Source organism: Corythoichthys intestinalis, chromosome 17, assembly GCF_030265065.1.
Source record: "Corythoichthys intestinalis isolate RoL2023-P3 chromosome 17, ASM3026506v1, whole genome shotgun sequence".
In the NCBI taxonomy this organism is placed as follows: Eukaryota; Metazoa; Chordata; class Actinopteri; order Syngnathiformes; family Syngnathidae; genus Corythoichthys; species Corythoichthys intestinalis.
This window is the reverse complement of record NC_080411.1, coordinates 14,024,631-14,038,105: the sequence shown is the minus strand read 5'-3', so window position 1 is coordinate 14,038,105 and position 13,475 is coordinate 14,024,631. Positions and strand designations below refer to the sequence as shown.

At 36.2% G+C, this 13,475-nt stretch overlaps 1 protein-coding gene across 1 annotated transcript; it reads left to right on the top strand.

Moving 5' to 3' along the window:
* Nucleotides 1–739: 739 nt before the first annotated feature.
* On the top strand, nucleotides 740–13,461 carry LOC130905078 (cyclin-dependent kinase 2-associated protein 1). Its single transcript, XM_057818094.1, has 4 exons — nucleotides 740–1,029; nucleotides 8,601–8,695; nucleotides 8,814–8,940; nucleotides 13,029–13,461. Exons 1-4 carry the CDS (start codon nucleotides 963–965, stop codon nucleotides 13,094–13,096), a joined length of 357 nt encoding a protein of 118 aa, XP_057674077.1. The 5' UTR covers nucleotides 740–962; the 3' UTR covers nucleotides 13,097–13,461.
* The last annotated feature ends 14 nt before the right edge of the window (nucleotides 13,462–13,475 follow it).

Here is a 13,475-nt window from a genome sequence, read left to right as displayed (position 1 = left end):
AATTCATTATGAATGATTTTTTTTTTTTATATGTTTGATTGTTCATTGCAAAATATGTGAATGCAACACTAATACTAAAATTAGATGTCAAACGGGGGCTGCAAAATATTGTCCCGCGGGCCACGATTGGTCCCGGGGCAGCAGATTTAACCCCTGTCTTATATGAATATAATGAAACATTTATTAATGAAGTATAATAAAACATTTATGAAAAAATAAAGAAAATTCGAGCGTGAAAGACCCTTAAATGCCTGCAACATGAAGCAATTATCAGAGAATCACTACATTTGAAAAATAAGATCCTAATGAAACCTTTTTTTTAATTTGTAAAAAGAAAAGTCAAAATGAATATGTGTAATAAGCACTCTGATATCTATAACCCTTGCTAAATCCTGTTTATTTTTTCATGGAATCAGCAGATGAGTGTTTACTTGATTCCAACATTTTATTTTTTTCAAAAAGAAATGTCAAAATTCTGAATTAGTCCCAAAAATCATGAAATTTTAGGTGTATCAAATGTGATACATTTGGCAATATAGGGTTGAACTTTTGTCAAATTTTGAAGCGTTTAGTCAAAAACCCATATTCCCATCAATAATTTAATATATTTAATCATACTGCCAATTGAAAAAATTAAGATTCCAAAATGCCCGAACAAAGCGAGCGAGAAGGTGACGTCAAAACACTTCAAATTCCTTTCAAAGTCGTCAAAAGTCACCTAAAAACTCGGCTCAACTTTTCACCAAAATGTGTTCCGGGCTCCGACCAAACGTGCCGCTTTTGGCCGAGCAAAGTGTGTCTTTTCTGGGCTTTTCTTTCAGCGGGGCTCGGTGCTCAGCTCGGCTGGCTGGGTGTCAACATTCAGTGACGGCCATGTTTGCCGGCGCCGCCGTAAACAACAAAAAAAGTGGGAGACAGACGCCTCGCTGAATGTCGGGTCATTTGGATTTCTTTCATTTACAATGTCTCTGGGAATGTCTTACAAGCCCAATGCCCACCAGCACACTCCGGGAACTTCTGGGAACCAGGGTGAGCACAAAACGTCCGAGTGGGTCCCCGCGTGTGGCGAGTAATTCGACGCTTAATTTCGGGGGATTCTCGGAGAATACCTGAAGAGAAAGCCCCGTGTGTGTGCGTGGAGTTTTTTTTGTCCGGTTACATATGTCGGGTCACATCCTGGGAGCTAGGCTAATTCGTATCCGCCATTATTACGAATGTCGACAAGAGGCGAGAGGGAAAACAAAACTCGACGGGCTCGTGCGGGGTGAAGACGGCGGCGGCGTCTCGCGCTACTTTCACCGGCGTCCGAGGTCGCGCCGACGGCCCGTGAAGGCGGCGACAGTCAAAAAATGTATCGGTCGTGTCTCGTCGAGGTAGCCGCGCTCCGCTTCCTCCTCCATGATGCTCCCCGGCTCGGGGCTGCTTGATTGATCCACGCCGACGAGAGGCGCCTCTTTGCGGACATCTGCCGACGCGGGCCCGCTACTGCAACCGTATGGAAGTAGTATTGTTACAGCGTTTTCCATTATAATGACTAGCATTTTCACATATTAACAATTACTTATTTCTAAATAAAAAATATATTAGAAACTTAATGGTTTATTTTACACTTAATGATATTAATTTTAACCCTCTATTGGGCATTCATTTAACTCATTAGCTGCCAATGACAACGATAGACGTCCAATCCATTTTAGGGCTGCAGCTATCAATTATTTTAGTAGTCGATTATGAACTATTTAGTTCAACTAATCAAGTAATCGGTTAAGCATTAATAATAATAATAATTTGAAGCTGAGGTGAATCTCAAACGGTATTAAAAAAAAAGAGGCTCTAAGTACAGCAAAAGAACAATTGGATAACTTGCATAGCTAAAGTCCGCTAGCATAAATGCTATAAAATGCTAAAAAAAAAATTCAATGCTAACTTAAAGTCCGCTAGCATAAATGCTATAATATGCTAAAAAAAAATTCATTGCTCTTAACAAATGGTTCGTACTAGGGCTGCAGCTATCGATTATTTCAATAGTTGATTAATCAATGAACTAGTTAGTTCGAATAATGGCGCAATCAGATAAGGAACATAAAAAATTAAAATACCTGAGCTAAGCCTCAAACGGTCAAAAAATTAAAAAATGAGGATCTATGTACAACAAGAGAAGAATTGGCTAACTTACATAGCAAACGTCTGCTAGCTTAAATGCTGTAAAACGCCGTTTTTTTTTTTTATTTTTTTTTTTAATTTTTTTTTTTACAATGCTCTTAACAAATGGTTCAGACACATATTCCCACAAAAAAACAGCTAAATATACTTCACGAATGCATTATGCAAAAATTTAGCTTATGTTGGTCTTAACAGGGAGCAGCTGGATTCAGCCACGTAAAATGAGGCAGACTAGAGGGCAGTGTATCCACCCAAATCAATAAAATGCCAACACTTTCAAAACAAACCATTACAACACCACTTTAAAAACGAATACTCGAAGCATCAAAATTTAATTCGAATCTTTTTTTTCTAATTGAATAATCGAGTTAATCGATTAATCGTTGCAGCACTAGTTCATACACATTCCCACAAAAAACTGTTAAATACACTCAAAACTAACGATTGCATAAAAAAAAAAAAAAAAAGCTCAAACAAAAACTTGCCTTATGTTGGTCTTAACAGGGCGCAGCTGGATTCAGCCATGTAAAATGAGTTATATTCACTGTTGCCACTAGAGGGCAGTGTATCCACCCAAATCAATAAAACTAAATGCAAACACTTTCAAAACCATTACAACGCCACTTTAATTAAACGAATACTCGATGCAGCAAAATTGTATTCTTTTTTTTCCTCATCAAATTAATCGAGTTAATCGATAAATCATTCCAGCAATAATCCATTTTGACTGGGATAGGCTGGCAGGACTGCAAGCCCTCCCAGTCAAAATGAATTGGACGGCAACTTTAGAATTTTAATAACAGCAGTATTTCTGTTTCTATAATCTATAATCGTATTAATCTTGTTTTTATTAAGATGATATTACTGTATAATTGTATTTATTGTTATATAGTAAAATATAGAAAAATGAAAATTTTGATTTGTCATAAAAATATAGTTTAGGCCAGGCATTCACATGTGTGTACTTCACATTTTGGGTCATGTAGGCCACATTTGTACTATACCAAATTAATAGTGTGACCCATGTGACCCAAAATTGCTGCCATCTCGGGCTGAAGCTATCGTTTAATTTAGTAGTCGATTAATATATCAACTAGTTAGTTCGAACAATCTAGTCATCGGATTAGGAACATTTAATGTGTTACAAAATGAATTTGAGATGTGAAAGGTTTGCTCAGATTGCACTTTCAAAAGAGCATTAAAGCCAAATACAAAATAAAATTCCCAAGTGTTTCTTCAAATTCTGCACAGTTGCACTTTCATTTAAAAATAAATTAAAATACCTGAGCTTAGCCTCAAACGGTATTTAAAAAAAAATAGGATCTAATGAGAACAAAATAACAATTGGCTACTTGTATAGCAAATATCTGCTAGTTAAATGCTATAAAATGGTAACTTTTTTTTTTAACAATGCTCTTAACAAATCGGTCAAACACATGTTCCCACAAAAAAAAAAAAAAAACAGCTAGATACAGTGCCTTGCAAAAGTATTCGGCCCCCTTGAATCTTGAAACCTTTCGCCACATTTCAGGCTTCAAACATAAAGATATGAAATTTAATTTTTTTGTCAAGAATCAACAACAAGTGGGACACAATCGTGAAGTGGAACAACATTTATTGGATAATTTAAACTTTTTTAACAAATAAAAAACTGAAAAGTGGGGCGTGCAATATTATTCGGCCCCTTTACTTTCAGTGCAGCAAACTCACTCCAGAAGTTCAGTGAGGATCTCTAAATGATCCAATGTTGTCCTAAATGACCGATGATGATAAATAGAATCCAGCTGTGTGTAATCAAGTCTCCGTATAAATGCACCTGCTCTGTGATAGTCTCAGGGTTCTGTTTAAAGTGCAGAGAGCATTATGAAAACCAAAGAACACACCAGGCAGGTCCGAGATACTGTTGTGGAGAAGTTTAAAGCCGGATTTGGATACAAAAAGATTTCCCAAGCTTTAAACATCTCAAGGAGCACTGTGCAAGCCATCATATTGAAATGGAAGGAGCATCAGACCACTGCAAATCTACCAAGACCCGGCCGTCCTTCCAAACTTTCTTCTCAAACAAGGAGAAAACTGATCAGAGATGCAGCCAAGAGGCCCATGATCACTCTGGATGAACTGCAGAGATCTACAGCTGAGGTGGGAGAGTCTGTCCATAGGACAACAATCAGTTGTACACTGCACAAATCTGGCCTTTATGGAAGAGTGGCAAGAAGAAAGCCATTCTCAAAGATATCCATAAAAAGTCTCGTTTAAAGTTTGCCACAAGCCACCTGGGAGACACACCAAACATGTGGAAGAAGGTGCTCTGGTCAGATGAAACCAAAATTGAACTTTTTGGCCACAATGCAAAACGATATGTTTGGCGTAAAAGCAACACAGCTCATCACCCTGAACACACCATCCCCACTGTCAAACATGGTGGTGGCAGCATCATGGTTTGGGCCTGCTTTTCTTCAGCAGGGACAGGGAAGATGGTTAAAATTGACGGGAAGATGGATGCAGCCAAATACAGGAACATTCTGGAAGAAAACCTGTTGGTATCTGCACAAGACCTGAGACTGGGACGGAGATTTATCTTCCAACAGGACAATGATCCAAAATATAAAGCCAAATCTACAATGGAATGATTAAAAAAGAAACGTATCCCGGTGTTAGAATGGCCAAGTCAAAGTCCAGACCTGAATCCAATCGAGAATCTGTGGAAAGAGCTGAAGACTTCTGTTCACAAACACTCTCCATCCAACCTCACTGAGCTCGAGCTGTTTTGCAAGGAATGGGCAAGAATGTCAGTCTCTCGATGTGCAAAACTGATAGAAACATACCCCAAGCGACTTGCAGCTGTAATTGGAGCAAAAGGTGGCGCTACAAAGTATTAACGCAAGGGGGCCGAATAATATTGCACGCCCCACTTTTCAGTTTTTTATTTGTTAAAAAAGTTTAAATTATCCAGTAAATTTTGTTCCACTTCACGACTGTGTCCCACTTGTTGTTGATTCTTGACAAAAAAATAAAATTTTATATCTTTATGTTTGAAGCCTGAAATGTGGCGAAAGGTTGCAAGGTTCAAGGGGGCCGAATACTTTTGCAAGGCACTGTATACCTATAAACTAAATTACGAATACATTTTAAAAAACTAGCGCAAACAAAAACTTACCTTATGTTAGTCTTAGCAGAGAGCAGATGGATTTGGCCATGTTAATGTCATATTTATGTCATATTCACTGTTGCCACTAGAGAGCAGTGTATTCACGCAAATCGATGAAACTAAATACAAACACTTTCAAAACAAACCATTACGCCACTCCAAATAAACGAATACTCGAAGCAGCAGAATTTCATTCGAAGCTTTTTTCTAACCGAATTACTCGAGTTAATCGATTAATCGTTGCACCACTACTGCCATCACTCCTAGTCAAAATGGACTGGACGTCTATCGCTGTCAGTGGCACTGAAAGCCCTAACCCAATCCACTTAGACTGGGAGGCGTGAATGGATGTTCGTTCATTCTGCGCCTCCCAGTAAAAAATACATCGGATGTCTAGCACTGTCAATGACAGCAAATGAGTTAATGGAAACACTTTTCGAGTGGAAAATTTTGCTAGCAACCTATTGGTTCCTTTTTTTCCTTTTTCAAACAGTGACACCTTTTTAAAACTGTATATATATATTTTAGGGTTGTTCCGATCATGTTTTTTTGCTCCCGATCTGATCCCGATCGTTTTAGTTTGAGTATCTGCCGATCCCGATATTTCCCGATCCGATTGCTTTTTTTTGCTCCCGACTCAATTCCAATCATTCCCCATAATTTTTCCCGATCATATACGTTTTGGCAATGCATTAAGAAAAAAATGAATAAAACTCGGAAGAATATATACATTCAACATACAGTACATAAGTACTGTATTTTTTTATTATGACAATAAATCCTCAAGATGGCATTTACATTATTAACATTCTTTCTGTGAGAGGGATCCACGGATAGAAAGACTTGTGACTTTGTATATTGTGACTAAATATTGCCATCTAGTGTATTTGTTGAGCTTTCAGTAAATGATACTGTAGTCATGCCCAAATGCATGATGGGAAGTGGAACCATGACTGTGCGTAGTGCTACCAATTGATATATCTTCTCTGCGTTGGCAAATAACCTAAGGTGTTTAGATAAAGATCAATTGCTACCTTGTTTCCCCACATTGCTTCCCATGATATTTCTAATCGTAGGGAGAGGGATTGTAAGGTTTTAGCCAATTGAAAAAAGGCTTCAAAGGCTGCCAAAATTCACTCCACTCATTTTACACTAGGCCTGAACGATATATCGTTTAAACATCGCCATCGCGATGTGCGCATGCGCAATAGTCCCATTGCAAGGACGTGCGATAGTTTTTTCATTTCATTTTTTTAAATCCACAAACGTTTGTTTTGAGCAAGGAGCGAGAAAGAGAGTGCACAGTCTCTCATTCTCTCCAGCTCGCAGTCATCGGCTCCTCCCCCTCCCCTGCTAGAGCGGAGTGGAGGGAGGAGGGGCCGAACAGCAGAGCGGAGGGAGGAGGGGCCGTTTTCAAAGTGAAAGCAAGCAATCAAGCAGCACGTTGAATAGGGAAGACTGTCTCCAAAAGGAGTTTTGGAAGTATTTTGGCTATCGACAAGAATATAAGGAACAAAAAACAGCCCTGTTGACAGTGCCTCGCCATGGTTGCCTCAACAAGAAGTAATCCGTCGAACATGTGGGACCATTTAAAACGCAGGTATCTATGCATTCCTGCTACGAGCTTCCCATCAGAGGCTTTTTAGTACAGGTGGGAACATTGTTACGTGCCAACGTTGTTGTCTCAAGCCTGCAATGGTGGATAAACTAGTAGTCTTGGCCAAAAACCTATGAGACCCAGTTGAGAATTGCTGAGCAAGGAAGGTGGACGATATGCAGACAAATACATAAATTTGGGAGTTAAAATGGTTCTGTTATTCATCAGTTATTTGCTGTTATTCAGTTCAATTATTTACAAGTTCAATTGAGTTTCTGTTTCTTTTATATTTAAATTAACTGTAAATCGTATTTTTCAAATAACTATAGTACAGCTGCACATAAAGTTTTGATACTTAATATTTTTAAAATATTTTTACAACTTTGTTGCAGTTTTGCAGTTCTATATTGTTATATTTTGTGTAAACAACTCAGGGGACTAATGCACTTGCACTTTTATTTGACAGATTTAATATTTAAGTTCAAATATGTTGACAACTTTATTGTTTTACTGAGGTTCTTATTTATTGTTATAGTTTGTGAACAACTCTTATTTGTCATATTTAATATTTTTGTTCAAATATGTTTACAACTTTGTTGTTATTTTACCGAAGTTGTTATTTATTGTTATATTTTGTCAAAAACTCAGGGGACGAATGCACCTGCTCTTTTATTTGTCATTTAATGTATTTGCTGCTGTTGAAGTGTCAAATATTGTGTTCAAGAAATTATCTATTTTGTGCAGACATGGCTTCCTGGATCCCTTCATAATAATACAGCAATCTTAATCATTCACAAATGAAACCGTATTATATGAATACACTGTGGTCACGGTGTGTCATGCAAAGTATTTCCAAACAGCTATTCAAGTCATCTAGTGAATATTTCTTTAAAATTATTTATTTTTATTTTTTTTTTTTTACTATCGCAATATAATATCGCAATATATTGCACACCTTAAAAAAATCGCAACAATAGTTTTTTCCAATATCGTTCAGGCCTATTTTACACTGCCTTTTATTTTTCTATATAGGTAAAACGGCATCATTACAGATTGAGCGCGACAATGCGTGAGTGGGTCGTGCAGCACATGCATTAATTGCGTTAAATATTTTAACGTGATACATTTATTTAAAAATTAATTACCGCCGTTATATGGATAAATTTGATAACCCTACCTTAAGCCTAAACTAAAGACTCGGAAGAGTGAAACATATTATGTCTGTAACGTTAAATACAATTAGAAAACGATTTAATTAAAAAAAAAAATATATATATATATATATATATATATATATATATATATATATATATATAATATATTGAAAAAAGGCATGGCCGATATTTTTTTGCCGATTCCGATACTTTGAAAATGACCTGATCGGACCCGATCGATCGGCACATCTCTAATATATATACATATAAATATATCGATTCTTGGCTGGAGCATAACTGTAAACTTTTGGGATGCAAAGTATTGTAATATATTACCATTTCGATATTTTGTCAAAACCTCCAACTGAAATATGATCATTCAGTGCCAACCACCCCACTTTAAATGACAGGCAAGTTCATTTCAATGCTAAAAAACATTTTTAGTTGATAACATAAAAATATAAGGAACAGAAAGTGACTTGAATTTCCCATATATCATGAAATATAAATGCCATATTTTTGGCTTTGTCTGCAATAGTTGGTAGCCTCCAGTCAGCAGCCAACCTTGCCCATCTGCAGTCCTACAGGCCTCTGCTGAGCGACTACGGACCCCCGTCTCTGGGATTCTCTCAGGTAACAACAAATGAAGCCGAATGTGTATTTTTCTTCGTAATTTTTAGTCAGAATTTCAAACCCTGTTCACTTTTCCTAATGGATTAGTTGAGCGTTTCTCTCGATTTGACTTTCCCAGGGCTTGACAGGTAGCCAAGTGCCTCCGAACAAATACGCAGAGCTGCTGGCCATCATCGAGGAACTGGGGAAGGAGATCCGACCTACGTACGCCGGTAGCAAGAGTGCCATGGAGAGGCTCAAGAGAGGTGCTTTTAGATAGTACGCTAACATATGACAGCGCATTAAGGCCAAACAAAGAAAAAAAAAAAAAAAAAGATTATGAGAATAAGGTCATAACATTCCGAGATTAAAGTCACAATAAAACGAGAATAAAGACATACATTGTAATACTGCGAGAGAATATTATGAGATTAGCGTGCTAAAATCACGTAACTTTGTGTCATAATGTTAAAATATTTGTTATTTGACATCATTTTACATCATATTCTGACCAAATAATATTACGAGATTAAGATCGTTACATCATATTCTGACAAAATAATATTACGAGATTAAGATCGTAATATTAAGAGATTAAAGTTGTTATATGTATTTTTACGTTATATATATGGATGCATTGCTGATAATTTAGCTAAATTAGCTGCCATGTACTTTACATAGCGTTGAACCGCCTCTTTTGAAATCCGTGTTGTTCTAGTTATTTCTCTGAAAAGGTTTCGTAATATTACGACTTGTTTCATGTAATATTACAATTTTAATCTCGTAAAACTTTTTCTTTTAATATTTTGTAAAATTCTGTCACATTATGACTTCTTGGAATATATCGTAATATAGCGACTTTAAATCTCGTAAATTACGACTTTTTTCATGTTGTATTACGAATTTAATCTCGTAAAATTACGACTTTTCTCATAATATTTTCTAAAATTTCATAACATTACGATTTTCTTCTTGGAATATGTCGTAACATAATGGCTTTAAATCTCGTAAATTACGACTTTTTCGTGTAATACTTCGAATTTAATCTTGTAAAACGATGTCAAATCACTTAAGACTACGACTTTTTCTGGTAATATTTCATCATTCAAAAGTTCCATAACATTACCACTTTCTTCTTAGAATATAGCGTAATATAGCAACTTTATATCTCATAAATTACAACTTTTTTCATGTAATGTTACGATTTCAATCTCGTAAAATTACGTAAAGTCACGTAAGACTACGATTTTTTTCTGGTAATATTTTGTAAAATTCCAAAGCATTAGAACGTTCTTCTTGTAATATATCGTAATATACGTAACTACTTTAAATTTCGTAAATTACGATTTTTTTCATGTAATATTACGATTTTAATCTCGTAAAACTACGTAAAGTCACGTACATTTACTTTTCCCAAAATATTTTCCAAATAACGGTTTTAAATCTCGTAAATTACGACTTTTTCATGTAATATTACAAATTTAATTACGTAAAACTACGTAAAGTCATGAATTTTCCAAGTAATATTTAATAAAATTCCATAAAATAACCACTTTCTTCTTGGAATATATCGTAATCTAACAATTTTAAATCTTGTAAATTACAACTTTTTCATGTAGTATTACGAATTAAATCTAGTAAAAATCATGTAAAATTACGATTTTTTTCTCATAATATTTCATAAAATTCCATAAAATTACGACTTTCTTTTTGGAATACAATATATTGTAACATAACAGTTTTAAATCTAGTAAATTACGACTTTTTTCATGTAATATAATGATTTTATCTCGTAAAACTACGTAAAATAATGTGAAATTACGACTTTTCTTGTAAATTACAACTTTTTTGACACAATTCTCCGATTTTCATCACGTAAAACTAAACAAAGGCACGTAAGATTATGCATTTTCTGGTAATATTACGGAAAATTACCAGACATTACGGTGTTTTTTTTTTACATCATATGATGAAATATAACAAAATATTACGAATTTAATCACGTAATATTACTTTTTTATCGTGATACTAACACTTTAATGCCACATTTCTACTTTATTACGACTTTTTCCTTGTAGTACTAGTATTACAACGTACAACTTTCTTGTAATACAGTACATTTTGTAACTACTTTAAATCTCGTAGTATTAGGATTTTTTTCACGTAATATTACAATTTTAACCTCATACAACTTCGTAAAATTACACCTTTTTCTCTAATATTACGTAAAACTAAGTCACATTACGACTTTTTCTTGTAATGTTATGTAAAATGATGTAATATTACGACTAATCTTGTCCTATTACGACTTTTTCCTCGTAGTACTAGTATTACAATGTATGACTTTATTCTTCTAACATTAGGAATTAAAAAAAAAAAATTTTATGCAAAATTATATTTCTATTGGCTTGGCATTTTAATTTGAAATGTTCATAGGAACAAAAAACTCCGCTGAGAAATATCGGACCATAAGTATGTAATATTAGGAGTATAAATAACATAGTATCAATGTCCAGATTTAACTCATTAACTGCCGCTGACAGTTATATACAGTGCCTTGCAAAAGTATTCGGCCCCCTTGAATCTTGCAACCTTTCGCCACATTTCAGGTTTTAAACATAAAGATATGAAATTTAATTTTTTTGTCATGAATCAACAATAAGTGGGACACAATCGTGAAGTGGAACAACATTTATTGGATAATTGAAACTTTTTTAACAAATAAAAAACTGAAAAGTGGGGCGTGCAATATTATTCGGCCCCTTTACTTTCAGTGCAGCAAACTCACTCCAGAAGTTCAGTTCAGTTCAGTGAGGATCTCTGAATGATCCAATGTTGTCCTAAATGACCGATGATGATAAATAGAATCTACCTGTGTGTAATCAAGTCTCCGTATAAATGCACCTGCTCTGTGATAGTCTCAGGGTTCTGTTTAAAGTGCAGAGAGCATTATGAAAACCAAGGAACACACCAGGCAGGTCTGAGATACTGTTGTGGAGAAGTTTAAAGCCGGATTTGGATACAAAAAGATTTCCCAAGCTTTAAACATCTCAAGGAGCACTGTGCAAGCCATCATATTGAAATGGAAGGAGCATCAGACCACTGCAAATCTACCAAGACCCGGCCGTCCTTCCAAACTTTCTTCTCAAACAAGGAGAAAAGTGATCAGAGTTGCAGCCAAGAGGGCCATGATCACTCTGGATGAACTGCAGAGATCTACAGCTGAGGTGGGAGAGTCTGTCCATAGGACAACAATCAGTCGTACACTGCACAAATCTGGCCTTTATGGAAGAGTGGCAAGAAGGAAGCCATTTCTCAAAGATATCCATAAAAAGTCTCGTTTAAAGTTTGCCACAAGCCACCTGGGAGACACACCAAACATGTGGAAGTAGGTGCTCTGGTCAGATGAAACCAAAATTGAACTTTTTGGCCACAATGCAAAACGATATGTTTGGCGTAAAAGCAACACAGCTCATCACCCTGAACACACCATCCCCACTGTCAAACATGGTGGTGGCAGCATCATGGTTTGGGCCTGCTTTTCTTCAGCAGGGACAAGGGAAGATGGTTAAAATTGACGGGAAGATGGATGCAGCCAAATACAGGAACATTCTGGAAGAAAACCTGTTGGTATCTGCACAAGACCCGAGACTGGGACGGAGATTTATCTTCCAACAGGACAATGATCCAAAACATAAAGCCAAATCTACAATAGAATGGTTAAAAAATAAACGTATCCAGGTGTTAGAATGGCCAAGTCAAAGTCCAGACCTGAATCCAATCGATAATCTGTGGAAAGAGCTGAAGACTGCTGTTCACAAACACTCTCCATCCAACCTCACTGAGCTTGAGCTGTTTTGCAAGGAAGAATGGGCAAGAATGTCAGTCTCTCGATGTGCAAAACTGATAGAAACATACCCCAAGCGACTTGCAGCTGTAATTGGAGCAAAAGGTGGCGCTACAAAGTATTAACGCAAGGGGGCCGAATAATATTGCACGCCCCTCTTTTCAGTTTTTTATTTGTTAAAAAACTTTAAATTATCCAATAAATTTTGTTCCACTTCACGATTGTGTCCCACTTGTTGTTGATTCTTGACAAAAAATTAAAATTTTATATCTTTATGTTTGAAGCCTGAAATGTGGCGAAAGGTTGCAAGGATCAAGGGGGCCGAATACTTTTGCAAGGCACTGTACATCTAATCAGGGATGGCTGGCAAAAAAAGGAATCACTGTTCACCGCCATTGACAGCGATAGACGTCCAATCCAATTTGACTGATCGTTCAATTGCTGCCAGCCCCAGTCAATATAAAAACAAATAAATACATTTTAAAAACACAATTTCTTCCCCCCTAGGCATCATCCACGCCCGCGGACTGGTACGAGAGTGCTTGGCGGAGACCGAGAGGAACGCAAGATCCTAGCGACAATCACGCATTCCGTGCAAACAGACCTCATGATGGGTGTCTTTAAACTTAAGAAGAAAAAAAATAATAAGTTCAACTTGCATGTCATTTCTAAAATAGAGTGAGGCTTCCCATCTCACGAATGAGTCCAACTCTCAACTTGTGCCCACTTTTGGGGATCTTCATTTCTTGTTTTTTCTATTTGTTTGTTTGTTTGTTATTCTTCATTATTATGCATGCGAAAAGAAGTGTTAACGTCTTTTTGATATGGATGATTCATTCGTGTTCAGGTTGGTTTTGTTATCAAAAGAAAATGCTGTTACTTGCATCTTTGTATGTATTTATTACACAGTGTAATAAATTGTATTTTCAATAAAGGTGTCCTGGTCAATGTTAG

Bases quoted from the DNA above. Each gene is read 5' to 3' on its own strand.
- LOC130905078 (XM_057818094.1), top strand. From the start codon at position 963: ATGTCTCTGGGAATGTCTTACAAGCCCAATGCCCACCAGCACACTCCG. The intron at 1,030-8,600 runs GTGAGCACAAAA...TGTCTGCAATAG, and splicing joins GGGAACTTCTGGGAACCAGG to TTGGTAGCCTCCAGTCAGCA. The intron at 8,941-13,028 runs GTGCTTTTAGAT...CTTCCCCCCTAG, and splicing joins CATGGAGAGGCTCAAGAGAG to GCATCATCCACGCCCGCGGA.